The following is a 25,786-nucleotide window of genomic DNA, read 5'->3' on the forward strand; positions in this document are numbered from 1 at the left end:
GCTTACGTACCTCCTGCCCAATGGTGAGATATTTGGCATGGCCCGGATGGTGGGGATTCGATGTACGTGTGACTATAATAAAGAAATCTTATCTTGATGATGGATGTTGCATCGGACTGGTTGCATCATAGTACAGCAATTCAAATGTGCAAAAATGTAAGAAACTGCAGAGGTTAGTGTATTCTGCCCAATACATCATGGGCACATCCCTCTCCACCATCGGTAGTATCTACAGAAGGCAGTGCCTCAAAAAGGCAACATCCATCATCAAAGATCCACACCATCCAGGCCATGTCATCTTTTCGCAGCTACCACCGGGCAGGAGGTACAGAAGCCTGAGGTCCCACACCACCAGGTTCAAGAACAGTACTTCCCTTCAACCATTCAGTTCTTGAACCAACCAGCAAAACCCTAATCACTACAGTTTAGCAACACTATGACCACTTCGCACTAAAATGGACTTTGATTTTTTTTGTGTTTTTTTCTTGTAAAAATTGTTTAATTTATGTTTAAGTTTTTCTTGTGGATGATGCTATGTGCCTTTGATGCTGCTGTAAGTTTTTTTTATTGCACCTGTGCATACATGTAGTCGTGTGCATATGACAATAAACTCGACTTCGACTTCTTGAGGCAGTGCCTCCTGCAGATACTACCGATGGGGAGGGGGGGGGGGGGGAAAGGGGGCATGTGCCCGTGATGTTTTGGGCAGAGTCCACTACTCTGCAGCTTCTTACAGATATGTGATTCAAGATTATTTTAGACAGCGTGGTAGGTGCCGAAAATGCGTTGCTGCGTGGTGCTGTAGCAGATACATGAACAGGCAGGGAATAGAGGGATATGAACCGAGTGCCGGCAGATGGGATCAGCTGAGACGCATTCATGGTCGGCTCAGACATGGGGGGCCGAAGGGCCTGTACCTGCCCCGCACTGTCCCAGGTGAATGAACAGTCCGCGACTTCCACAACGGGGTGAACGAAACTGGACACCGAGGCTGCAGCCTGGACATAGACATCAGCTGACTGCGCGCCCACGTCACCAGCCCCAGGGAGCGGAACTCGGATGTGACGTAATCCCGAAGGGGCAACAACCCAGGGTGACGGAAAGTGGAACTGTTTTGTTGTGGCCATGGCGGGGATTAAAGGTGAGTGCGGTGGGGACGGTGGTCCGGGCGAACGGGGGAAGGCGTCCAGCCCCGTCTCCTCCCCACCGCTCCTCATCGATCCCCGGCTCACCTGTTCAATCCTCACTCCAGCCTCCGCCCTGCGCCTCCCCGCATTCCCCATGCTCACCATCTGCAAATGTGAATGAATCCAAACCTGTTTATTTCTGTGACCTGGGGGGAAGACACCTAGTTTGTTGAAAGTTGTATCAAAGCCGTTGACAGATACTCGAAACTAAATTGCGCACGTTATAAACATCTGTGGATCAGAAAGAATTGTACCCAGTGTGCAGTTAGCTGGGCGTTTGTTGCCAATTCACAGATGAGCTTCTGTGGCTTATTTATTTGTGTTTTGTCACTTTACATCTTCCAGCTTTGATCAGCCTGTCATTTGGCGGAGCCATTGGACTGATGTTTCTGATGCTTGGATGTGCCCTTCCGGAGTACAAGTAAACAATAAGTACCATGTTTTCAGCACTAATTTAGGGAGAAATTTGAAATCATTTGTCATAAAATGGAAGTTAAATTGGTTTTGATCCTTGCAGTAGGAGATGAAAATGATTGCAGAGTGTAAAAACCAGGTTATTAGGTGGATAAGACTTGATTCACTGCTTGGTGCCCATCTCCTCATGAAACATAGAAAATGGGAGTAGGAATAGGTCATCTGGCCCTTTGAACCTGCTCAGCTATTCAGTACAGTTGTGGCTGAACCTCTCAGTACCGTATTCCAACTCTCTCCCCATTCCCCGTGATGACTTGTGTGCATAGAAATCTACTTCCCAGCATTATTTATCTACGTTGACATAATACTGATTTGCGATGTGAATTTTAGCTGAAGGTTAATGTGGTAATTTGGGACACGTGTCAGGAATACCTTATGATCCCTGGCATCTGCATTTTTTACTTGTTTACTTGGCAGGGTCCCTTGTTTTTTAGTTTGATTGCTTAAATGACATGGAATGTTATAGATGATTTAAAAAAAAACACTAATTAGTATGGGAGGAGACTAAAGGATACCACAGGGACTAATTGAGGTGTGTAGCTGTATGCCTTATACCCTATGGCCTTTTAAAAATTATAGCCCTAACCTGGAAGCCATGGTATAGACACTTGATAAAAGGGCTCAGAGGATCATTGAAACCAAGGTTGTGGGAGGGGGTGCTTGTGGAGCTGATTTAACATGAATTGGATGGGTGCTTAAGTGACTATGCTCATTTTGTTGCTTGTTGTCACTGTCAGATGTACCCAAGTGGATACTGAGGATAGAAATAATCTCCAAGTTTAGAGATGGTTTCGAGATGGACTATAAACAACGGGGAGGATGTAGACAAAATGCAGAAAAATATGAATAGATTGGGGATTTGAGCTGATATGGAGCAGATACCATTAAGTATGGACAAATGGAAAGCCATGAGATTAGGAAAGGTTTTAAAACAAAAAAGATGTCAGTACAAATCAAATAGGAACCAGGTCAGGATGCAGCCCAGTGGTAGATCTTTTGGGGACTTCTGGTTACGGAGACAGGAGGAGAAGCCACTGACAGCAGTTCTCTGGCTATGATTCAATAGCACTCAGAATTGCAACTCTGCTGAGAAAGCCAAGTTGGCCAATCAAAGATGTTAATAATACCAACTTGCTTCCACCAGATGATGGAATCTGATAGGAAAGGAAAGACTGAAGAGGCACAGGACTGAGCTAGCACAAGTGATGAGGGAAACTGAGCATTGAGTGAGCAGTAAGGTCACAGGAAACAACAGGTTGAATTTTAATCTATGACTAGGATAGGTAGGTGGAAGTACATCAAGGCTATTTTTTGCTTTTGTTTCCAGTTTGTGAAATAAGGAGACTACAACCCAGCCAGAAACAACTCCCAAGGGAATTTGGTGTAGGGCCTTCCAGTAGGAGACTGTGGCATCCAGCTAGGAACAGAGCCACCATAAGAAGACTGGCACAAGGGATATAGTAGTCAGTAGTACTACCAAAAGGACATCACTGGCAGCAGGGGAATAGGTCTGCAACATTAATCTTATTGGTATTGGTTTATTATTGTCACTTGTACTGAGGTACAGTGAAAAGCTTGTCTTACAAACTGATCCTACAGGTCAATTCATTACACAGTGCAGTTACATTGAGTTAGTATAGAGTGCATTGAGATAGTACAGGTAAAAACAATAACAGTACAGAGTAAAGTATCACAGCTACAGAGAAAGTGCAGTGTAATAAGGTGCAAGGTCACAACAAGGTAGATCGTGAGGTCATAGTCCATCTCATTGTATAAGGGAGATATTCAATAGTCTTATCACAGTGGGGTAGAAGCTGTCCTTAAGTCTGGTGATACATGCCTTCAGGCTCCTGTACCTTCCACCCGATGGAAGAGGAGAGAAGAGAGAATGTCCCGGGTGGGTGGGGTCTTTGAGTATGCTGGCTGCTTCACCAAGACAACGAGAGGTAAAGACAAGAGTCCAAGGAGGGGAGGCTGGTGTCCATGATGGACTGGGCTGTGTCCACAACTCTCTGCAGTTTCTTGCGGTCCTGGGCAGAGCAATTGCCGTACCAAGCCATGATACATCCAGATAGGATGCTTTCTATGGTGCATCAGTAAAAGTTGGTGAGAGTCAAAGGGAACAAACCAAATTTTTTTAACCTCCTGAGGAAGTAGAGGCACTGGTGAGCTTTCTTGGCCTTGGCTTCTACGTGATTTGACCAGGACAGGCTGTTGATGTTCACTCCCAGGAACTTGAAGCTTTCAACCCTCTCGACCTCAGCACCATTGATGTAGACAGGTGCATGTACACCGCCCCCTTTCCTGAAGTCAATGATCAGCTCTTTTGTTTTGTTGACATTGAGGGAAAGGTTGTTGTCATGACACCATTCCACTAAGCTGTCTATCTCCTTCCTGTACTCCGACTCATCGCTGTTTGAGATACGGCGTACAACGGTGGTATCATCTGTAAACTTGAGTTAGAGCAGAGTCTGGCCACACAGTCGTGAGTGTATAGGGAGTAGAGTAGAGGGCTGAAGACACAGCCTTGTGGGGCACCAGTGTTGAGAATAATCGTGCCGGAGGTATTTCTGCCTATCCTCACTGATTGTGGTCTGTTTATGTTGAGACACAAGAGACTGAAGATGCTGGAATCTGGAGCAAAAAACAAACCACTGGCGGAACTCAGTGGGTCAGGCAGCATCTGTAGAGGGAAATGGACAGGCAATGTTTTGGGTTGAGATCCTTCATCTGGACTGAAAGAGTAGTGGGGATATGGCCAGTATAAAGGGGGGAGGGGTAGGGCAAGAGCTGGCAAACAATAGGTGGATCCAGATGAGGAGAAATGATAAGCAGATGGAGGAGGGAAGAGTGAAAATATTGACAGAGGTTGAGAGGTGGAGGCAACAATGGGCTGCAGATGATGGAATCTGATTGGAAAGGAAGGTGGAGCTTGGAACCAAATAAGGGAGGTGCCCAATGTGACGAACATTGAATTCTCCAATTTCAGCTAACCTGCTTCCCCTCTGTCCCATTCACTCTCCTCCTGGTCTAACTAGTTTCTCCTCCTACACACACCCAACAATTTCTCAGCCTTCTCCATCTGCCCATCATCCACACACTCTGCCCAATGGGTCCTCTTCCCCCCATGGTTCCCATTTGTCCACCCCTCCTCCTTTATTTCGTTCCACCTCCCTTTTCCTATAAGATTCCATTGTCTGCAGCTCTTTGTTGCCTTCCCGTATCTGTTGCTGTTTCCTTCCTTCCCCCTTCCATCTGCCAGTCACTCCTCACCTGGATCCACCTATCACTTGCCAGCTCTTGCCGCACCTCTTCCCCTCACCTTTTAATACTGGCTACCTCCCTGCTATTCTTTCAGTCCAGATGAAGGGTCTCAACCTGAAACATTGACTGTCCATTTCCAGATGCTGCCTGACACACTGAGTTCCTCCAGCAGTTTGTTGTTTGTTTCCTTATTTAATATTGTTCATATTAAAATAAGAGTTTACATTATTATTATTGATCTAAAGAGTTACTCAGAAATTACACCAGCAGGATGTAAAACTTGTGGGGAAAAGTGCATGTAATGTGCAAGATTTTTAATAAATCAACCAAATCCTACCCCAAAATCTGCCTGTTGCACTCTAGTGCATCTCCAGCTTCTCAGGCCCAAACCAAGTGATCCAGGTTCAAATTTATTTTAGCCATTTCAGGGAAAGCCCTTTGGATTTAGCTTAGCTGCCTCAAGCCAAATATGAGAAGTAAGTATGCAGGTTCTTGGAAATAGTTTCTGTCCATAATGCAAATATCATTCTTATGGAAAGTTCACTAAAAGTTGTGCTTATTTGGTGGTGTGGATTTGTGTGCTTAGTGGGCACTTAGTCATCAGGTGTGTATATGATCTGAACTCATTAGTTGTGAGACTCCACTGCTTCTGGTCAACAGTCCTAATCTCAAGAGACCAACAGGAACATTTTCTGTTCCCAGACCTCCAGTTCTGTGTTGAGCTTTCAAATTCAGTGCCATTCAATGTCAAATTGATTTTTATCTTGGCTAGCTGATAGTTCTCACTTCTGAGGAAAAAGGGCAGTGGATTCAAATTCTATTCCAGAGAATTAATGTGAAGTTTAGTCTGAAATGTTACAGCAGTACTGAACAAGTGCTATGCTAATGGAGTGTCAACTTTCCGATGAGATGTCAAACCAAACACCCTCGGGTGGTTGTACATGATAACTTGGCTCCATTTGGAAAGGAACACATTCTCCTTGGTGCCTAGCTATGTTTACCCTTGAATGAACATCTCTTTTTTGCCATTTGTGAGACATTGCTGCTGACAATTGGCTGCTGTTTCTCTTTCAATCTCAACAGTGATAACGCTTCAGAGGTCTGATAAGCACTTTGGGACATCCTAAGATTTAAAAAATGCATTGATATTGTGCCTTTTTCAAAAAACTTTTTTCAAATTTAGTCGTTGGAACATGTGTCACTAGGAAATGGACTGAGAGTTTTTCACCTCTTTTCACACAGAACCGTTAAAATCAACAGTCAAAGGAGTTTTTCATCTCATCATTCCAGGTTGGATAGAAACCAACTTTCAATGGGCATATCATCCTTCACAAAGTACCACATAATCCTCAAAGTATGCTTGAGAAATGCTGTGTATAGATGCTGAGAAGTTACAAATTTATTTTGTTACACACTTAATGCAGTAATGCTACAGGACCAATATAGCAAATCTATTTTTTTAAGCTGTATTTGGTTTGTCATACTAGTTAGGATAACTACAACAAAAGGAAACTGAAAGCAAATAAGAGATCTATAATGTGGATCAACACCCCATGTGATATAGTTTTGCTGTTTTGTACTAAATCATTAACCCATATAACCCATATAGGGCAGTCTATCTAAAAATAAACTATTAATCTCTGTCCCCTGTTTTTCCAAAAGCTTGAAGACTTTCTTACATTTAAGTTGAGGTAGAATCAACATTTAAAAGGCATTTGGACAAGTACCTAGGAAAGGCACACACAGAGGGTTACAGGCTTAATGCAGGCACATGGGATCAGTGTAGATAAGCACCATAGTTTCCATGGATTAGTTGGCTGTAAAGGGCCCATTTCCTTGCTGTATGGTTCTAAATCCTCTTTTGAAATTTACTGTGGAATTTGTTTTCATTATCCTTTCAGACAGCACATTGTGGGTCATAGTAACTCTTTGCATAGGGGGGAAACGTGTCTCCCTCTTGCTTTTCTTTTCTACTATTTTATACATGTCCTTTAGTTACCCCTCTGCCAGTGAGAGTAGTTTCTCCCTGACAACTCATTTTTAAAAAAAAAGCCTTCATAATTTTATAGCCTGTTATTAAATCCCCATTAACAATCTCTGCCATTTGGAACACAGATAACTAAAACCTTTTGTGCCCGGTACCATTTTAATTTTTCTGCTCTGCACTGTCTCATAGGCTTTGAAGGAGGTTGTCAAAGGACACAGAATATAGATCAGTTGCAGATATGGGCAGAAAAATGGCAGATGGAGTTTAATCCGTGCAAGTGTGAGGTGTTGTACTTTGGAAGATCAAATACAAGGGTCAATGGCAGGACCCTTAACACCATTGATATACAGAGGGATCTTGGGGTCCAAGTCCATAACTCTCTAAAAGTGACCATGCAAATGGATAGGGTGGTAAAGAAGGCATATGGCATGCTTGCCTTTATTGGTTGGGCGTTAAGTATAAGAGTAAGAAAGTCATGTTGCAGCTGTATAAAACTGGTTAAGCTGCAGTAGGAGTATTGTGTGCATTTCTGGTTGCCCCATTACAAGAAGGATGTGCAGGCTTTGGAAAGGGTATAGAAGTAGTTTACTGGGATGCTGCCTGGATTAGAGGGTACGAGCTATAAGGAGAGGTTGGATGAACTTGGGTTATTTTCTCTGGAGTGTTGGAGGCTGAGGGGAGCCCTGATAGAAGTGCATAAAATTATGAGAGGCATAGATAAGGTAGAGAGTCAGAATCTTTTCCCCAGGGTAGAAATGTAAAATACTAGAGGACGTGCATTTAAGGTGAGAGGGGGAAAGTTTAAGGGAGATGTGTGGGGCAAGTTTTTTTAAAACACAGAGTGCTATATACATGGAACAGGCTGCCAGGGGTAGTGGTGGAGGCAGATACAATTAGTGGCATTTAAGAGGTTGTTAAAAACATGACAATGCAGGGATGGAGGAGCATGGATCATGTGCAGACAGAAGAGATTGTTTAATTTGGCATCTTGTTCGGCACAGATATTGTGGGCTCTAAATGATTAAACCTCACCTAAAACGTGGACAATACTGTAGTTGTGGTTTAATCAGTTTATAAAAGTTGAACATTATTTCATTGACTTGGTATTCCATGTCTCTATAAAGCCTCTGGGGTCCCAGGCTTTATTAACAATTGCATCGACTTGACCTGTGAACAAAACTTTAACGTTGAAAAATGTGGTGCATTTTGAAAGGAAAAATAGAATATTACAAGTTTGAAGGGACCATAAGGAAAGAAACATTTTATAGCCGGACTTCCTGAAGTACATTAATAACCTTTTCAGTTTACTTTTCTGAGCTTTACGTCACCTGTAAATCTGAAGGAAGTACTCCATATATCCAAGCCATTAACATTTAAAAAAAAGCTGTGGTGCTAATATCGACTCACCTGAGACACTACTATATACTTCCCCTTGGTTTAATGAACAACGATCTTGCTTCACAATCTATTTTGTATCCATGCTGTTTGTTGTGCCTTTTAATTTCACATGTTTCAGTATTGTTAATAAGCCTATTATTTGGTACTTTAAAAGATGCCTTTAAAAGTCCATGTAAAGTTTTAATTTAGTACCTTAGCCATCCTTTATACCTTTATGAGATTTCCTCTTGGGTCATTAACTAGCCCCACCTTTCATTTAAGAATTCTTTTCTTTACATACGCTTATGTTCCCTACCAAGCTTTAAGCAGGCATTCTTATCAGTCCTTTTATTTCTTTGCTAGTTCATCTCTTCAATCTATAATCAGCTTGACTCAACTGCAGTAAACAATATTGTACTGTATTGTTAAATTGATATTTATCATATGTCTCCTCATTTTAGTATGTTTCTTTACTCCTCCTGAGTAGCCTTAAAGTTCACCCTTTGCAGAAATGTCCATTCTGTACCAGATCCATCTCATCCTTGGAGGTTTCTCATTGTCTATGCATGGATTTATGTGACAGTCTTTGGTTTCAGTTCCCCTGGGCTAAACCTCCTTTCAACGCTTCATGATTACCTCCCTCTAGTGAAATGCTTCATGGCTATATTTTTGTAGTTCTTTTCCATAAATTTTCTGAACCTGATACCATATTGATAACTTTTTCACTGTTTTCTTTAGGATAGGGATAACTTTCTTAATTGCCACTTAAATATAATGTTATCATCTTTCCTCCTTCCTTTCTCAGATTTGGTGTGTAACATAAATTCTTTATTATGACTCAGTGATAAGTTATGTAGACATTGGTGTACAAAGGGATGGGTGGGTTTTATCAAACATAATGGGTTTGCTCATTTTTGCAGAAAAAGACAATGTCTTCTGAGGATATTTACATTGAAGAGGTAGAACAGATTAGAAGTGATTTCATTTAAGCAATTAGGAACTTAAAGGGAAAGATAAATTGGATCCCAGACAGGAGTTTAGTTTTAATAAGCTTGTTGAACAGCCCCTCAGGATAGAGGATGACTTTGGTTTCCACTTTGGTTCAGAGGTGGCTGATGAATCCTGTCCAGGATCCACGTATGGGTAGGTAGATGGGTTGCTTGGGATGTTGTATTGTTTCTTCAACTCTTTGCATGTGGTCTCTTCATGTTCTGTTTAAATTCATGAGAAGCTCACTGTCTTTATGGATATTTCATCTTTATTTTGAGTGGGTCACTGATCAGGGATTTCCAGGAGTTAGAGAATTGAAAATGTCCTGCAGACTTCTTGCTGCTCAAAGTAGAGTGCTTGTTTTGAAAGTCTTGTATCAGGCATATGGACAATTCTGTTGACCTCTGACCATAAGGCATAGGAGCAGAATTAGGCCATTTGGCCCTTCGGCCCTTCAAGTCTGCTCCGCTATTCAATCATGGCTGATTTATTTTTCCCCCTCAACCCCATTCTCCTGCCTTCTCCCCATAACCTTTGACACCCTTAGTAATCAAGAACCTATCACCTCTGCTTTAAATATACCCAATGACTTGGTCTCCTCAGCCATCTTTGGCAATGAATTCCACAGATTCACCACCCTCTGGCTAAAGAAATTCCTCCTCATCTTTGTTCTAAAGGACGTCCTATTCTGAGGCTGTGCCCTCTGGTGCTAGACTCTCCCACTACTGGAAAGATCCTCTCCAAATCCACTCTAACCAGGCCTTTCAGTATTTGGTAGGTTTCAATGAGATACCTCTCCCCGCCCCCCCGCCCCCCACCCCCACGTCCTTCTAAACTCCAGCAAGTACAGAAGTACACGCCCAGAACCATCAAACACTCCTCATACGATAAGTCTATCATTCCCAGGATCATTCTTGTAAACCTCCTCTGGACCCTCTCCAATGCCAGCACATCCATGGATATGGGGCCCAAAACTGCACAATACTCCAAATGTGGTCTGACCAACACCTTATAAAGCCTCAGCATTACATCCTTGCTTTAATATTCTAGTCCTCTTGAAATGAATGCTAACATTGCATTTGCTTTCCTTACTACCGACTCAACCTGCAAGTTAACCTTTAGGGAATCCTGCACTGGGACTCCCAACTACCTTTGCACCTCCTATTTTCTGAATTCACTCCCCATTTAGAAAATAGTCTACACCTTCCTTACGCTGTATTCCCTCTGCCATTTCTTTGCCCATTCTCCCAACCTGTCCAAGTCCTTCTGCAGACTCCCTGCTTCCTCAGCACTACCTGTCCCTCCACTTGTCTTTGTATCATCTGCAAACTTGGCCACAAAGCTCTCAATTCCAGCATCCAGATCATTAACATATAACACCGAAAAGTAACGGACCCAACACTGATCCCAACGGAACACCACTAGTCACAGGCAGCCAACCAGAAAAGACTCCCGTTATTCCCACTCTTTGCCTTCTGCCAGTCAGCCAATCTTCTATCCATGCTAGTACCAAGATAGGCTCCTATCTTGTTTTGCGGCTTCATGTCCAGCACCTTGTCAAAGGCCTTCTGAAAATCCAAGTAAGCAACATTCACTTGTTTATCTTGCCTGTTACTTCCTCAAAGATCCAACCGATTTTCAGGCAAGATCTCCCTTCCCTTAAGGTAACCATGCTGGACTTCGGCCTATTTAATCATGAGTTTCCAAGTACCCTGAAACCTCATCCTTAATAATGGACTAACATCTTTACTGCAGAAGAACACTGAAGTCAGGCAAACTGGCCTATAATTTCTGTCTTTTGCCTCCCTCCCTTCTTAAAGAGTGGAGTGACATTTGCAATTTTCCAGTCCTCCGGAGCCATTCCTGACTCCAGTGATTCATGAAAGATCACTACTAATGCTTCCTCAATCTCTCAATCTCTTCAGCTACCTCTTTCAGAACCCTGGGATGTAGTCCATCTGGTCCAGGTGACTTATCTGCCTTCAGAACTTTCAGTTTCCCAAGCACCTTCTCCATAATAATGGCTACACTCACTTCTGCCCCCTGACTCTTGAATTTCTGGCATGTTGCTAGTGTCTTTCACAGTGAAGACTGGCACAAAATACTTATTCAGTTCATCTGCTATTTCTTTGTTCCCCATTAATATCTCTCCAGCGTCATTTTCCAGCGGTCCGATGTCCACTCTTGCCTCTCATTTACTTTTTATATACCTGCATATTGAAATCCCCCATGACCACTAACATTGCCCTTTTTACATGCCTTTTCTATCTCTTGTAATTTGTAACCAATATCCTGGCTACTATTCAGAGGCCTGTATACAATCCCATCAGGGTCCTTTTACCCTTGCAGTTTCTTAACTCTACCCACAAGGGTTCTACATCTTCTTATCCCATGTCACTTTTTCCAAGGATTTGATTTCATTTTTTACCACCCCACTCCTCTGCCCACCTTTTTGAAACATTCTTATCCCTTTCTAAACTTTGCCTTATTCTTTATTCTGGAGACTTCAGTAACCTCTCCTGCACTCTCCTTCCCTTTTACTTTATTCGTACTTTTCCAATCTGTTGAACCCCCCCCCCCACTATTTAGTTTGAAGTCCTAGCCCTAGTTATGTGATTCACCAGGACCTTGGTCCCAGCTTGGTTCAGGTGGAGCCTCTCCCATCGGAACAGCTCCCTCTTTCCCTCGTATTGGTGCTAATGTCCCACGAATTCAAACCCACTTCTCCCACACCAATCTTGAGCCACGCATATAACTTTCTGATCTTATTTACCCGTGTCAATTGGCACGTGCTCAGGTAGCAATCCAGAAAATATTATCTTTTTGGTTCTGCTTAATTTAATCCCTAGCTGCTCAAATTCCCTCACCAGAACCTGTTTCCTTGTTCTACCTACGTCATCGGTACCCACATGGACCGTGACACCTGGATCTTTCCTGTCCCTTTCCATATTCCTCTGCAGGTGGATGAGATGTCCCAAACCCAGGCACCAGGCTGGCAACACAGTCTTCAGGTCTCTTAATCCTTGCAACAGAGAATTGTGTCTATTCCCCTGACTATACTATCCCCAATCACAATTACACTTTCTTCTCTGCCCTCTCTTGACTGGCTCCCTGAACCATGGTGTCACAGCTCAGTTGCTCATCCTTCCTACAACCCCCACTCTCGTCCACACTGGAGCAAGAATCTCAGACCTGTTGGACAAGCTGAAGGGCTGATGCTCCTCCTCCACTGTCTCTTGGATCCCCCTACCTGCATCATTCAGTCACACCCTCTTGTCCCTGACCATAGACCAAATTTGAAGTAGTTAATGTAATGGGTGTGACTGCCTCCTGAAACATAGCGCCCAGTAACTTTCCCCCTCCCTGACCTGACCAGTCGCAGTGTTTGAAGCTCAGATTCCAGGTCATCAAACTTGAGCCCGAGTTCCTTGAGCAACAACGCTTGCTGCAGGTGTGGTCACCAGGAACCACAAAGGGGTCCACCAGCTCCCACATCATGCAGCAACAACATATCACCTGATCCTGCACCCCTACTTTATTTAATTAGTTATAATTTGATGTCTTTTTATTTAACGACTATAAAAGAAAACCTTTCCTGTTCTGACCTGTGCTTCCTCGCTGAAGCCTCTTGGGCCAAAGCCTCAGATTCCCACTCTCATAATGGCCACTCTGCTTTACCCTACCTTGCTTTTATTGGCTGAGTTGCCACACACTTAGCCAATCACACAACTTAAAAAACACTGCTGGTTCTTCCCCTCTGCTGCTATGACTGTTGCAACCGGGGAGAAACTATTATTTCCTTTGCTGTAGTTGTTAATTTACCTATCACAAGGCATATCACAATTTTAAGCTATTTTATCTTTTCATTATGCAAACTACTTTCACTGTAATTTGCTTCTCTCACTACCTTTATAATTTGAATGCGTACAGTTCCAAAATATTTTAGTGAAGTTGAGGTGAACAGAGTTAAATACCTGCTTCATTCAATTTATGTAGTAGCTAAGGATGTTTAAGTATTTCTTTCAAATAAATAGATGGCACAGTGTCACAGCAAATAGAATTGCTGCATCATAGTCCAATGTTCAATCCTGATCGATGCTGTTGTCTGTGTGGAGTTTGTATGTTCTCCCTGTGACTGTGTGGGTTTCCCCTAGCTGCTCCTGTTTTACTCCACATGCCAAAGATGTGCAGGTTGGTAGGTTAATTGGCCAATGAAAATGGTCTCTAGTGTGTGTTAGTGAGTCATAGAATGTGGGGAGAGTTGATGAGAATCTGGGGAGAATAAAGTAGGATTAGTATTAATGGATACTTGATGGTTGGCATGGACTCAGTGGGCCGAAGGGCCTGTTTCCATGCTGTATGATTCTATAATAACTTCATTTAGTTGATTTTTTTAAATTGATGTTTCAGATTTATCTTCACTGATTTGAATCACTGATGGAAATTTTCAAAACAGTAAAACTCCAACAATTCGCTATCCAACCATTTTAAAGTCCCGATGGTTCAGCATCTGACTCATCCGGTAACGTTTGTTGCACTCCCTTCCAACTCACTGGGGCTCTGGTTCCTGCGCTTGCCCTAAACATAGCTGGTTCAATGGGAAATTTATTATAATACTGTGTAACACTTTAAAAACAAGTGAATTAAAGATGTGTTCTAATAACATCCAGTAGATCAGAAAATTTTTTAATCTGGCACCATCAAAGTACCGAGCAGGCTGGATGATAGGAGTTTTACTGTGCAATAATGTATGTGGCAACATTAATCATTATGAATTAATGGAAAAATTGTGTCATCTGCTGAGTATTTGGTGACAACGTAAAATATGCTTAAAAGTTCACCTTTATTACTCTTTCTTCTTCCTTTTTCTATTACAGCAAATACTGGCCACTATTTGTTCTTTTCTTTTACATTCTCTCTCCAATTCCATACTGCATAGCAACAAGAGTAGTTGATGACACTGATGCAGCAAGCAGTGCATGCAAAGAACTTGCCATATTTCTCACTACAGGCATAGTCGTCTCAGCTTTTGGGCTGCCTATAATTTTTGCAAGAGCAATGCTGGTGAGTATAATTGAAATGTTTCTGAATATTTTTATATGTGCATATAAGACATAATAATAAACGTCACTTTTGCCACTGGTGTTATTCTCAAACCACTGACTGATGTATTGCAAAAGTTATTTTTGTAGCTGTCGTGTTTTATTGGGCCATGCCATGATTACTTTGTTTCGAGTCTTGTCCTGGTTAACAAAGTTACATTCAGGCTACCATGTCATTTCCTCCACTCTAAAGAACAGTATTCCCAAATTTTTATTAATATGCTATACGTTTGGTTCCAGAAAATGCATTCCCATCCCTTTATGTTCTTAACATTCTCTTTGACTCCATTCTTGTTGATTTCTTTGCAGTTCTATTTCTTACCCTCACTTATTTGTACCATGATATGGTGCTTTACAATATTTGGCCCATCGTTAGATTAGTATTTGGCTTTCTTTCTTCTATGAAGCCCTTCCTGATTCAAGTCCTTTTAGTGATTTATGACTGACTCGTAAACCTACCAGTAGTGAATTCCAGTTATGCATTGATGTAGAAGATGACTTGCAATATTGCTTATAGCTAGTTTGAAGTCTGAAGAGTAGAAGTAGGGTGCATTCGTAGTATTCAGGTCAGAAGTAGGGGTGTATCCACAGCAATGGAGAAGTTCTGTATACAGTATACTTACTTTACTATTTTCAACCAAATAATCTGAAATGGTATTGTTGGTAAATAACTTGGATCTGGAGCATGTTTGTAATACTGTACTTAGCACAAAAGAAAAATACTGCATTGCAGGTTCTGGAAAGCTAGAAAAATATTTGAGCTGGAACTGCTCAGCAAGTCAGGCAGCAATGGGTAGAGTGGAAGAAATTCTCTGAATATTCTGCTTAATATCAATCATTAAATCAATACCAGCAAATATGGATCATCGGGCCATTCATCAGTGTACTTTGTGGGAACTCCCTGTGTTCATGTTGACTCTAGATCTTTGGACTTACCATGTTTCATAATCTATTTGGGTATGAAGCATTATGAAACAAAGTGAGTTTGTGAACTTCCCCTTTTCAAATTATGAAAGGGTACTGGAGATAAGAATCAAAGTCAATTCAAGGCCTGCAGATAAAGATAAATTAAAGTTTGCAAATCAAAATGGGATGACAGGAAATTACAAACTATGAAATTTTTTTTTTAAAAAGGAAAAATAATTACTGTTTTAAAAGAATTGCATCCATTGATGTCCAGGAGAAGTACTTATTTAGGGGTTTCCTGAGTCTGCTTATTTCCATATTCATTCAGGTGTAAGTAGCAAAACATACATTTCCTGAAATGCAAAAAAATTGGAGAAGAACTTTTAAAAACATAGTTGTAATTACACAATTCAGCAATACCACGGTGATAATTTTGTAGGGGAGAGGCAATGCTTTGATTACTTGCTTAACTTAATTTTCAAGAAGGTCCACAGTAGGATCCTTTATGGCAAAGAAAAAACAAAAATTGTGACTGGATGCCAGACCAAGAAGATTAACTACCTGCAAGCACTGAATTAAGATATAATCTCCTGGATATCCATGTCAACAACTGTCAGGAATGTCACAGGTGACATCTAGAGAGATGAATTGGCACAGAGTACCAACTTTCTCACCCTCTCTATCCCCCAAAGGCCAGCCCCATTTGTGACATCAGGGCTGATAAGATAACACACTGGGCATTCATTCCATTTGTTTTTGCCCACTCTGGGAACTAGCCCAGAGTTTGTTTTCTCCAAGCAACACCTGCTTTGGAGAAAACACTGGTTAAGCCAAGGCTATAACTAGGCATCATCATACCATATAACAACTCCCAAAACAGCAATCCTAGAATGGCTTCCTCCACTTTAAAGGAATGATAATCCCCAACATCTCTCATTCTAGCTCTTCTAAGCCTCTTGGCATAGCTCTGAAAAAGCTAAGAGTTGCAGTGGAAGATGGTGAAGTTGACTGCATATTTTCAATAACAGACCATCTAAACCATTACCAGACGTCTTAGAGTGCACCTCTCTGATGCTTTTACCACTAGTGTTATGTTTACACATTCTTTCTTACACTTCCTGCAAGTTAATCTGCAGAAGAAAGAGATGGAGGAGGAAGAAAATAGAAATGCAATAACCTTCTCTACAAAATGCACTGTCGTTACTTGCCTGAGCTTCTCCAACAGCACCTCCCAAAGCTGGAGCCTCTAATCACCAAGAAGGACAAGAACAGCAAATTCATGGGATCTCCACCACCTGCAGGTTCCAGTTCCAGTCACACAGTACATACACTTGGAAATATATTACCATTCCTTCAATAAGAAGAACTGTGGCAGTTAAAGGTGACCATTCACTGCCATCTTTTTTAGTTGGGGATGAGCATTAAATGCTGGGCTAACAATGAAAAAGGTCCTAAAGATGAATAAATAAAAAGTACAATAATGATTAGTTCCGTAATAGAAACATTGCCAACAGTAGTTTGCAGCCCATTGAATCTTCCTGCTTCTGATCCCACTGCTCTAGTATGATGTGACCAATATTTCACTGGTTCTGTCATTGATGGCTTTTTAGAGGACAGTAGGCAAATCATCACCTTTGGCACACATTTTACTTGTGAACCTGTTCACTGCAAACTTTAGCATTGAGGCACCTAGGGGATGGGCTTTGCAATTTCCAGTGAAGGAAAAGGTAGGTGCCTGGCACTGACAGGCTAAGATTTGTCAAAATTACTTCAAATCACAAAGGTTGACTTTTCTTTAAAACCCTCCAGCAGTGAACTGTCATTGGAACAGTTGGCTTCTGATAGGCTTTTGACAGTGTGCCAATGCCCATGTGAAGAATGGAGAACTACACCTAATGTCAAATTGCACAATCAGCCAAAACAACTCTGACCCTGAGCGTTGTGGTATCCCATAAGAGGGCAGACTGACTACAGATGCTGACATACACAAGGGCAGCTTTTTGGTGAAGTGCCAAATTCATGTGCACAATTGTTAAAAAAAAAAATGCCCATTTAACCTGTTTGGGAATAGATCTGTATCCTGTTTAAATGTTGCCTGATTTTCCTTTGTCCTATCTTGTGCTTCATAGTGATGACCACAAGGACTGCCATACATGGTCCTGAGAAGCCTCCATCTTGGATGTGGGTATGACTCGAGTTCCTAGCCGGCTAGCCCTGTCACAAGCACGGTGCAAAAAAAAAATTGAATCCAGTTTTCTGATCAGTAGTAGTATCTGGATGGTGCTTGTGTCTACAAAATAAGTTCTGGGGCATGGTGTCCCCTAGTCAATCATCAATTTTGGTCAGAAATTTATGGTGTCCGGAACAGTAGTGTCAGCAAATAGGCAGTTTGAAAAATTCTATTACAGCAAACCAGAAAGTAAAAAGTTTCAATATTTTTAATTCGTTAAACATATAACAGAAAAAATTAAAGATGGGAAGATGCACATGGATTAAGGTAAAAACTGACATGAAGATATGAATTAGGATCAGGACTAGACCACTCAGACTCTTGAGTCTGCTTCACAATTCAATAAATCATTGCTTTCAAATTCCTCCATGTCCTCACTCTTCCCTTTATCTCCACTCTCCTTCATAATCATCCCACTGAGATAAATATGTGTTTCCACTTCTGGCATCTTGTGTATCCCCAGCTTCACCATTGACAGTTTTGCCCTCAGCTGCATCTTCTGCAATAGGAAAATATTGTCCACTTCTAAACACAGCAATAACTTTGCCAGACTCTAATTCCTGACTTATTATGAGCAGTGCTTGGGGTTCTCACTTTTGAGTTCTCACTGTGCACCTCTCTAAACATTTTCTAGTTAACCATTTTTGTATCAGATACATTTAGACTGCTCTTAAATCTTCACACTGCTTATATGACCTTCTTAAACGTGGCTTTGTTTCTTAATGTGTTTTCCCTCACCTGCAATCAAAAAAAAAGGCTGAGCAGAAAACAATATGAAAATTAAAGGATAAAGCCCCAGAGGATCTCTTCTTGGTCTGGTTCCATTTCTCATCTGCATGTTAATCCTTGAACCTAACATCAGTAAAGAACTCATTGGATTCCACGTGTACACAGATGACGCAGTCAGCTTGACCTCCTCCAACTTTTTCAACCCTCTTATCTCAGACTAGTTGCTTGTCCATAATCCAGTTTTGGATGAACTGATTTTTTTTTCCAATTAAATAATATCAACACTGAAGTCATTGTCCTTGATCATACTACAAGGTATTCCTTAACCAATGAGATGATCCCAATCCTTTCCCTGGCCACTAAGGCTATACTGAATTGTTTAGCTGAGCTTTCTAACATCTATTTCCTTCGTTACCAGTCTTCACCTCTAGAATATTTTCTGTGTATATTTCTGCTGCAGCTCATTTACTATTGAAGCTCTCAACCATCTGTTACCTCAAGCCTTGAATTTTCTGACCCTGACCCAGCTGTCCTACTGTCAGTGAAGTTAAACTCACATAATTGTGCTTCTCATGTCCTAACTCACTCCAAACCCTATTCACCTATATGTTCACCAGCTTCAGTTTTAAAGTTTTCAAACTTGTCTTCAAATTGCCTGCAACCTTGCCCCTCTCTATCTCTGTACCTTCTGGCTTTTAAGATGTATGATATTCATCCTAGACTCTTCTGAAGGTGAGGAATGGTAAACACCATGTAGTCATGGTAATGACCAGGAAGACATATCAGGACATATTACCTACTTCCCATGCTGGGTTTGGAACATGTACACCAACAATTTTTATTAGGATTGGAAATGCATCCTGGTGAACTATGAAACCAAAAGGAGTGGTCAAGTTCCAGCTGCATTGATTTTTGTTACTGCTAAAATTTCACAAATGTAACTTTCATACTACAGGACTGGATCATCGTAGATCCAACTTGTTGCCTGGCCGCACCACCTTTAGTACCCACTTGATAGCATTAACATGCTACAAATATAGGAGCCCAACCAAGCTGACCCTCTTGACCTGGGAGTCATCCTTTGGCGTGGATCTGAGTGATGACTAACACATTTTAAAAGCTGCTCAAATAATAATTCTATATTAATAATTTAACACAATTTAAATGACAAAAAATTAATTAAAAACAAGTCTGCGGGGTTAACCCGAGCTTCCTGATGCATGCCACTTTAATTCTCAATCCCACTCTTATTCTAACCTGTCTGTCTGAAGCCTCCTCCACTGCCGTAGTGAGGCCCAACATAAACTAGAAGAACTTATCTTCCATCTAGGCACTTTGAAACTTTTTGGAATGAATATTGAATTTTCCAACTTCAGGTAAAGTGCTCTCATCAATTATCATGCTTATGTCCCTTTCTCTCCCAGTTTCTATAAAATGCTTTGTGAATGGTCAGTACTTGTGCTCCTTATCACCTGATCTGTCTCAACTAATCTCAATATAGTCTTTTGGAAATAATTATCACTTGCCTGGATAAGTGGATCTTCAACAACATTTAAAATCTCACTTTGTTGACATTCTATATGCTATCCTAGACATTCACTCCCATAATTTCTCATGCTGCAACTTGCCAAAGTTTCTTTTGTAAGTTGTAAACAACATTTTTTATGTAAACAACATTTCCCATATTCATGATCTTTGCCACCTAGAAGAACAAAAGCAACAAATGCATGAGAACATCCCCAATTCCAAGTCTCACACCATCCAGACTTGGAAAATATGCCATTGTTTCTTCATTGTTAGTGCTTCGATACATTGGAACTCATTATCCAGCCCTGCTGTGGTGGTACCTTCATCATTCAGACTGTCATGCTTCAAGAGTGAACAACTCTGAAGACCAATTGGAATGGGCAATAAAGGCTGGCCTTGCTATCTCATGTACCATATAAAGGAATTAAAAAAATTTGCCCAATGTCCATTGGATTGCAATCATCAATACGAAATCTGTCAAATGTACAGTGGCATGCAAAAGTTTGGGCACCCCTGGTCAAAATTGCTGTTACTGTGAATAGTTAAGCGAGTGAAAGATGACAGATTTCCAAAAGGCATAAAGTTAAAGATGACACATTTCTTTAATATTTTAAGCAAGATTACTTTTTGATTTCCATCTTTTACAGTTTCAAAATAACAAAAAAGGACATGGTCAGTACTTAGTAACACCCCCTTTGGCAAGTATCACAGCTTGTAAACGCTTTCTGTAGTCAGTTAAGAGTCTTTCAGTTCTTGTTTGGGGGATTTTCGCCCATTCTTCCTTGCAAAAGGCTTCTACTTCTGTGAGATTCTTGGGCCATGTTGCATGCACTGCTCTCTTGAGGTCTATCCATAGGTTTTCAATGATGTTTAGGTCAGGGGACTGTGAGGGCCATGGCAAAATCTTCAGCTTGTGTCTCTTGAGGTAGTCCATTGTGGATTTTGAGGTGTGTTTAGGATCGTTATCCTGTTGTAGAAGTCATCCTCTTTTCACCTTCAGCTTTTTTACAGACGGTGTGATGTTTGCTTCCAGAATTTGCTGGTATTTAATTGAATTCATTCTTCCCTCTACCAGTGAAATGTTCCCCATGCCACTGGCTGCAACACAAGCCCAAAGCTTGTGATCCACCCCCGTGCTTTTCATGAAATTCTGCACCCTTTTTTCTCCAAACATACCTTTGCTCATTGCGGCCAAAAAGTTCTATTTTAACTTCATCAGTCCACAGGACTTGTTTCCAAAATGCATCAGGCTTGTTTAGATGTTCCTTTGCAGACTTCTGACGCTGAATTTTGTGGTGAGGACACAGGAAAGGTTTTCTTCTGATGACTCTTCCATGAAGGTCATATTTGTGCAGGTGTTGCTGCACAGTAGAACAGTGCACCACCACTCCAGAGTCTGCTAAATCTTCCTGAAGGCCTTTTGCAGTCAAACGGGGGGTTTTGATTTGCCTTTCTAGCAATCCTACGAGCAGTTCTTTTGGAAAGTTTTCTTGGTCTTCCAGAGCTCAATTTGACCTCCACCATTCCTGTTAACTGCCATTTCTTTATTACATTACGAACTGAGGAAACACCTACCTGAAAACACTTTGCTATCTTCTTATAGCCTTCTCCTGCTTTGTGGGCATCATTTATTTTAATTTTTAGAGTGCTAGGCAGCTGCTTAGAGGAGCCCATGGCTGCTGATTGTTGGGACAAGGTTTGAGGAGTCAGGGTACTTATAAAGCTTTGAAGTTTGCATCACCTGGCCTTTCCTAACGATAACTGTGAACAAGCCATAGCCGTAACAAACTAATGAAGGTCTGAGACCCTGGTAAAAGTTATCTGAGAGCTGAAATTTCTTTGAGTGCCCAAACTTTTGCATGGTGCTTCTTTCCTTTTTTCACTTTAAAATTGTACAAAACAAAAATAATACACTAATCTTGCTTAAAATGTTGAAAAGAATGTTTCATCTTTAACTTCATGACTTTTGGAGATCAGTTCATCTTCTCCTCACTTAACTATTCACAGTTACAGAAATTTTGACCAGGGGTGCCCAAACTTTTGTATGCCACTGTATACCTGTTTCAAATAGCTTGTATCCTGAAACCAGCAGCAAATTGTTTTTGGAGAAGAAAAAACAGATTTTCAGCTAGACTGGTTCTTTAAATAGGTTAACAGGTGGCAGATAAAAATGTAGAAGTGATCCTGGGATGGTGAAACACTTCTTGCTTATCCCTATTTACACTCATGTTTTATGTATGAACTTTTTCTAAATATATATGCAATTCATTTCAGGTTAATGATATAAGAATGTGGCCTACTCTTGCTCCAGTTTTCCATCCAGCACTTATGAGTCTGCTCCCCATTCAGCATACTCATACGGCTCATCCTCTATCTTAATACCAAATTCCAGCTCTCAGCCCAAGCTCTTGATGCCTTTTAAATCTGGAAATCTATTTACTTCCTTAAATACATTCAGTGACTTGGCCTTCTGTGGTAGAGAATTTCACAGGTTCATCTCAGAACTAAATGTTTGAAATTATTCTGATTCTAGATTCCCCAGCCAGGAGAAGCACACTCTTTGTATCAGGCCTGTTAGAATTTTCAGGGAGCTCCCCTCATTCTTCTAAGCTTTGTGTCAAATACACCTGTATTCACTAATCACTCCTTGTCCTGCCATCCTAGGAATAAGTCTGGTGAACTTTTGTTGCATTCTCACTATAGCAAGTATATCCTTTTGAAGTTAAAGTGCCCAAAACTGCACTATAGTCTTGTATAATTGTAGCATGCAAGTTCCACAGGACTGGGAACAGTTAAAAGGTAAACAGATTTTAAATACAGAGAAAAGTGGAGGAAGAAAAGAGAGAACAAAGGGGAAAATTCGTATATGGTGGAAGGCAGATGAGATTAGATAATAAAAGCAGTGATGGTGCAGGGGGAAAGAAGATGGTAAAGAACATAAGGATGGGTCTCTTGTATGACTAGGAAAAGCAGAGTAATTATGTGAAATTACCAGAGTGTATTTTACATTCCAGCATTCCTAATATTTGAAAGGTGGTTGTACTGAATAATTAATTTTTTCTCTTCATGGCCTGATCTGCTGAGTGTTTCCAGCTTTTTTTTTCCCACAGATCTCTAGTGTATGGAGTATCTTGCTTTCAGTTTAATTAGATGTTTTATAACAGAACTTTATCAAAAGCTTCTGAAAAAAAAGTAAATTAAATGTTGCCTTCAATCTTCAAGATCCTGAGAACTGGTCAGATTTGTTCACCATGTACTTCCTCTTTTTGAGCAATGCTCACAAACATTTCTATTTGGTATGTGCTCTGGATTTGATTCCACAATTTAGAAAATAGGAAAACTATATCCTGCACATAACATTGTAAAATGAGTACAAAGGTTAAACTCTTTTTAGAAACTCAATATTAAGGATATGCAGAAAATTTGAAAGTATCATAATGCCCTTAATGTAAAGGAATCTGAATGTTAAATCACTCAGTTGCTATGAGTACAAAAGCAAAATGATGTTGTGGGGCAAATAAGACCTTAGACCATATTTTAATACTTTCATTTATGAATGTATCACAGTATTTATTTTTAAAAAATTGTATTTTTTTTAATTTCAGATTCAATGGGGAGCATGTTCTCTGGTGCTAACAGGCAATATCATCATCTTTGCAACCATTCTGGGATTTTTTGTGGTTTTTGGCACTAATGATGACTTCAGTTGGCAGCAATGGTGAGAGTTGCATACGCCAGCAGACACTGGAGGGAAACTGTATAGAACTGTAGAATCAATAATGAACTATGCAATAATGTCAACCACCATCTGACAACAGACAATACAGTCACCTTTGTTGGTCTGCAGAAATGTACACTTGCAGGAGACTGAACATCATCAGTCTAAACATCATTTGCTGTGAATTTTTTTTTGTTAACAGTCCATATTACCTTTTAACACTGATACCTAAAGAGGACATGAACAAAACTAGATGCAAATTTGTAGAAAACCCTACTAAAGAATTGACATCTTTGCTTTCAATATTTTTTCTCTTATCTTTAATTTATTTTATAATTTAACTGGGATTTAATCTCTTCAGATCAGAGTATTTATTTCCTTTTGTGCTACTGTTTACACAAAAATTACTTGTGAGTGCAGTAAGATTTTAGTGCTGTGTTGTAAAGTTGGGTACAATATTGCATGTTTTTAAGCTGTGCTGTTAATAAAACATCAGTATAAAGTCAAGAACGTGAAATATGCTTGTAATGACTTTAGAAATAACAATTTATTTTGTCTTGTTATTGATCTCAGCATATCTACAAAAGAAATCAGAAATTTTAATAAAGCAACAAATCTCCCTCATCGATACATGTTGTCAGCACCTTGAAAAATTCAATAAAATTGATCAGACAGGATTTCTCCTTTACAAAACAATCTGATAATTGTTGACTAATCCCTGCCTGTTCATGTGCAGATAATCTTATCCCTCAATTTTTTTTCCAATAATTTCCCTACCAAAGATGTTAGACTCACCAGTTTATAATTACCTGGCTTATCCCTGTAACCTTTTTAATTTAGAAAAACGATCCCTTTACTTCAAAATCTAATCCAAGTAGAAAAAAAATTCCACTTGAATTAAGCTCCTATAGTTTACAACCCACCCCTCATTAACTAGAGAATACTAATCATTTTGTCTGTATTTCAGCTTAAACTATAGCGGAAATACCTACCTGACCCTACTTACTAATCAGCTGCCTCCTCTACCACAGCTTAATTTCTGCCACATGATATTTCTCCAACTCTGCCATTGCTCTCCATGAGATGGTGAACTCTCACTGGAAGGTCTTCCTCCCCTTGCCACTATCACTGACTGTAGACCTTGTGGCAACATCCTGCTCAATTTGTATACCAGTGGCATAAAGTTAACATTACTGCACCCCCTATCATCAACATCCAATGTATCACCAATGACTAGAAACTTTACTGGATCAGCTACCTAAACATTAATAAGAGCAGGTAAGTGGGTGTGGATTATGCAGTAAGTGAACCACCTCTTGAATCCTTTCTGTGAAATGAAATATAGTACATTTTCATCTTTTCCATTTTCTTCCATTAATGCCCTACTTATCTTTCCCATGAGATTTGGTTCCTGCTCCCTTGATTCCATTAAATTGTTGACTCACCCCCACATATCCTTATGCTTACAAGCTCTGATTTGTTGCTTACTAAGGCAAATAACAGGTGCAGCCATTAACAGAACTTCCCCTATAAAAGGCAGCAAACTCATGGTTCTTGTTCAAATATACTCTGCACTGCCCATCCAACTATCCCTCTTATGTTAATGTTACCAGTTTTTTTTCTTCATGACTTCTTTTATCACTCTTAATATTTAACCCATGATTGTCTTTCCTTATAAATTATCATCCCATCTCCAGCTGACCTGTCTTTGAAAATGTAGCTGTCTCACAACTTTGTGCCCATGTTACCTAGAATTTATGTGAATCCCTCCAATTATGTTTCTGTCCAATCAAAACAGTGTTAACTAAGTCAGTAATGACATCCCTCGATGCTGACAAAGGAAATCTATCCCTACTTGTTCTTGACTTGCCTTCAATCTCTGACATGGTTGACATTCATCCATTTTCCCTGTAGCATGAAACTGCATTTTCCTGGTTCCATTAAAGTGGGTGGGTTTGAGAAGGGGACAGTCTAATCAAAGGATTGGGGGAGGAAAAAAGGATTTGGGTAGGTGTAGGGGGGGGAAGTGAGGAGATGGGATATGATGAGATCAGGTTAGTAGATTCACTTGGAAGGAAAAATCATTTACAGGGTGAATGGGGTTCATGGAGGGATCAGGAAGGGTAAGGGATTGGGGTGGATCGGGGACAGTGGATGAGTGAGTGAGGCATCAACCAGAGGTGGGAATCATGGAAAGGGGGATCTGGGGGAGGATGGAATCATGGAAGAGAATAAAATTGAATCTGTCAAGAAGGAAATTAAGAGAGAGAACTACTTAGATACAGGTTTACTCAT

At 40.6% G+C, this 25,786-nt stretch overlaps 1 protein-coding gene across 1 annotated transcript; it reads left to right on the forward strand.

The window, feature by feature from the left end:
* The first annotated feature begins 1,050 nt into the window (after positions 1–1,050).
* On the forward strand, positions 1,051–24,105 carry leprotl1 (leptin receptor overlapping transcript like 1). The gene is made up of 4 exons (XM_052020282.1): positions 1,051–1,141; positions 1,533–1,608; positions 14,157–14,343; positions 23,379–24,105. Exons 1-4 carry the CDS (start codon positions 1,126–1,128, stop codon positions 23,493–23,495), a joined length of 396 nt encoding a protein of 131 aa, XP_051876242.1. The 5' UTR covers positions 1,051–1,125; the 3' UTR covers positions 23,496–24,105.
* The last annotated feature ends 1,681 nt before the right edge of the window (positions 24,106–25,786 follow it).

Source organism: Pristis pectinata, chromosome 7 (genome assembly GCF_009764475.1).
Source record: "Pristis pectinata isolate sPriPec2 chromosome 7, sPriPec2.1.pri, whole genome shotgun sequence".
Lineage (NCBI taxonomy): Eukaryota > Metazoa > Chordata > Chondrichthyes > Rhinopristiformes > Pristidae > Pristis > Pristis pectinata.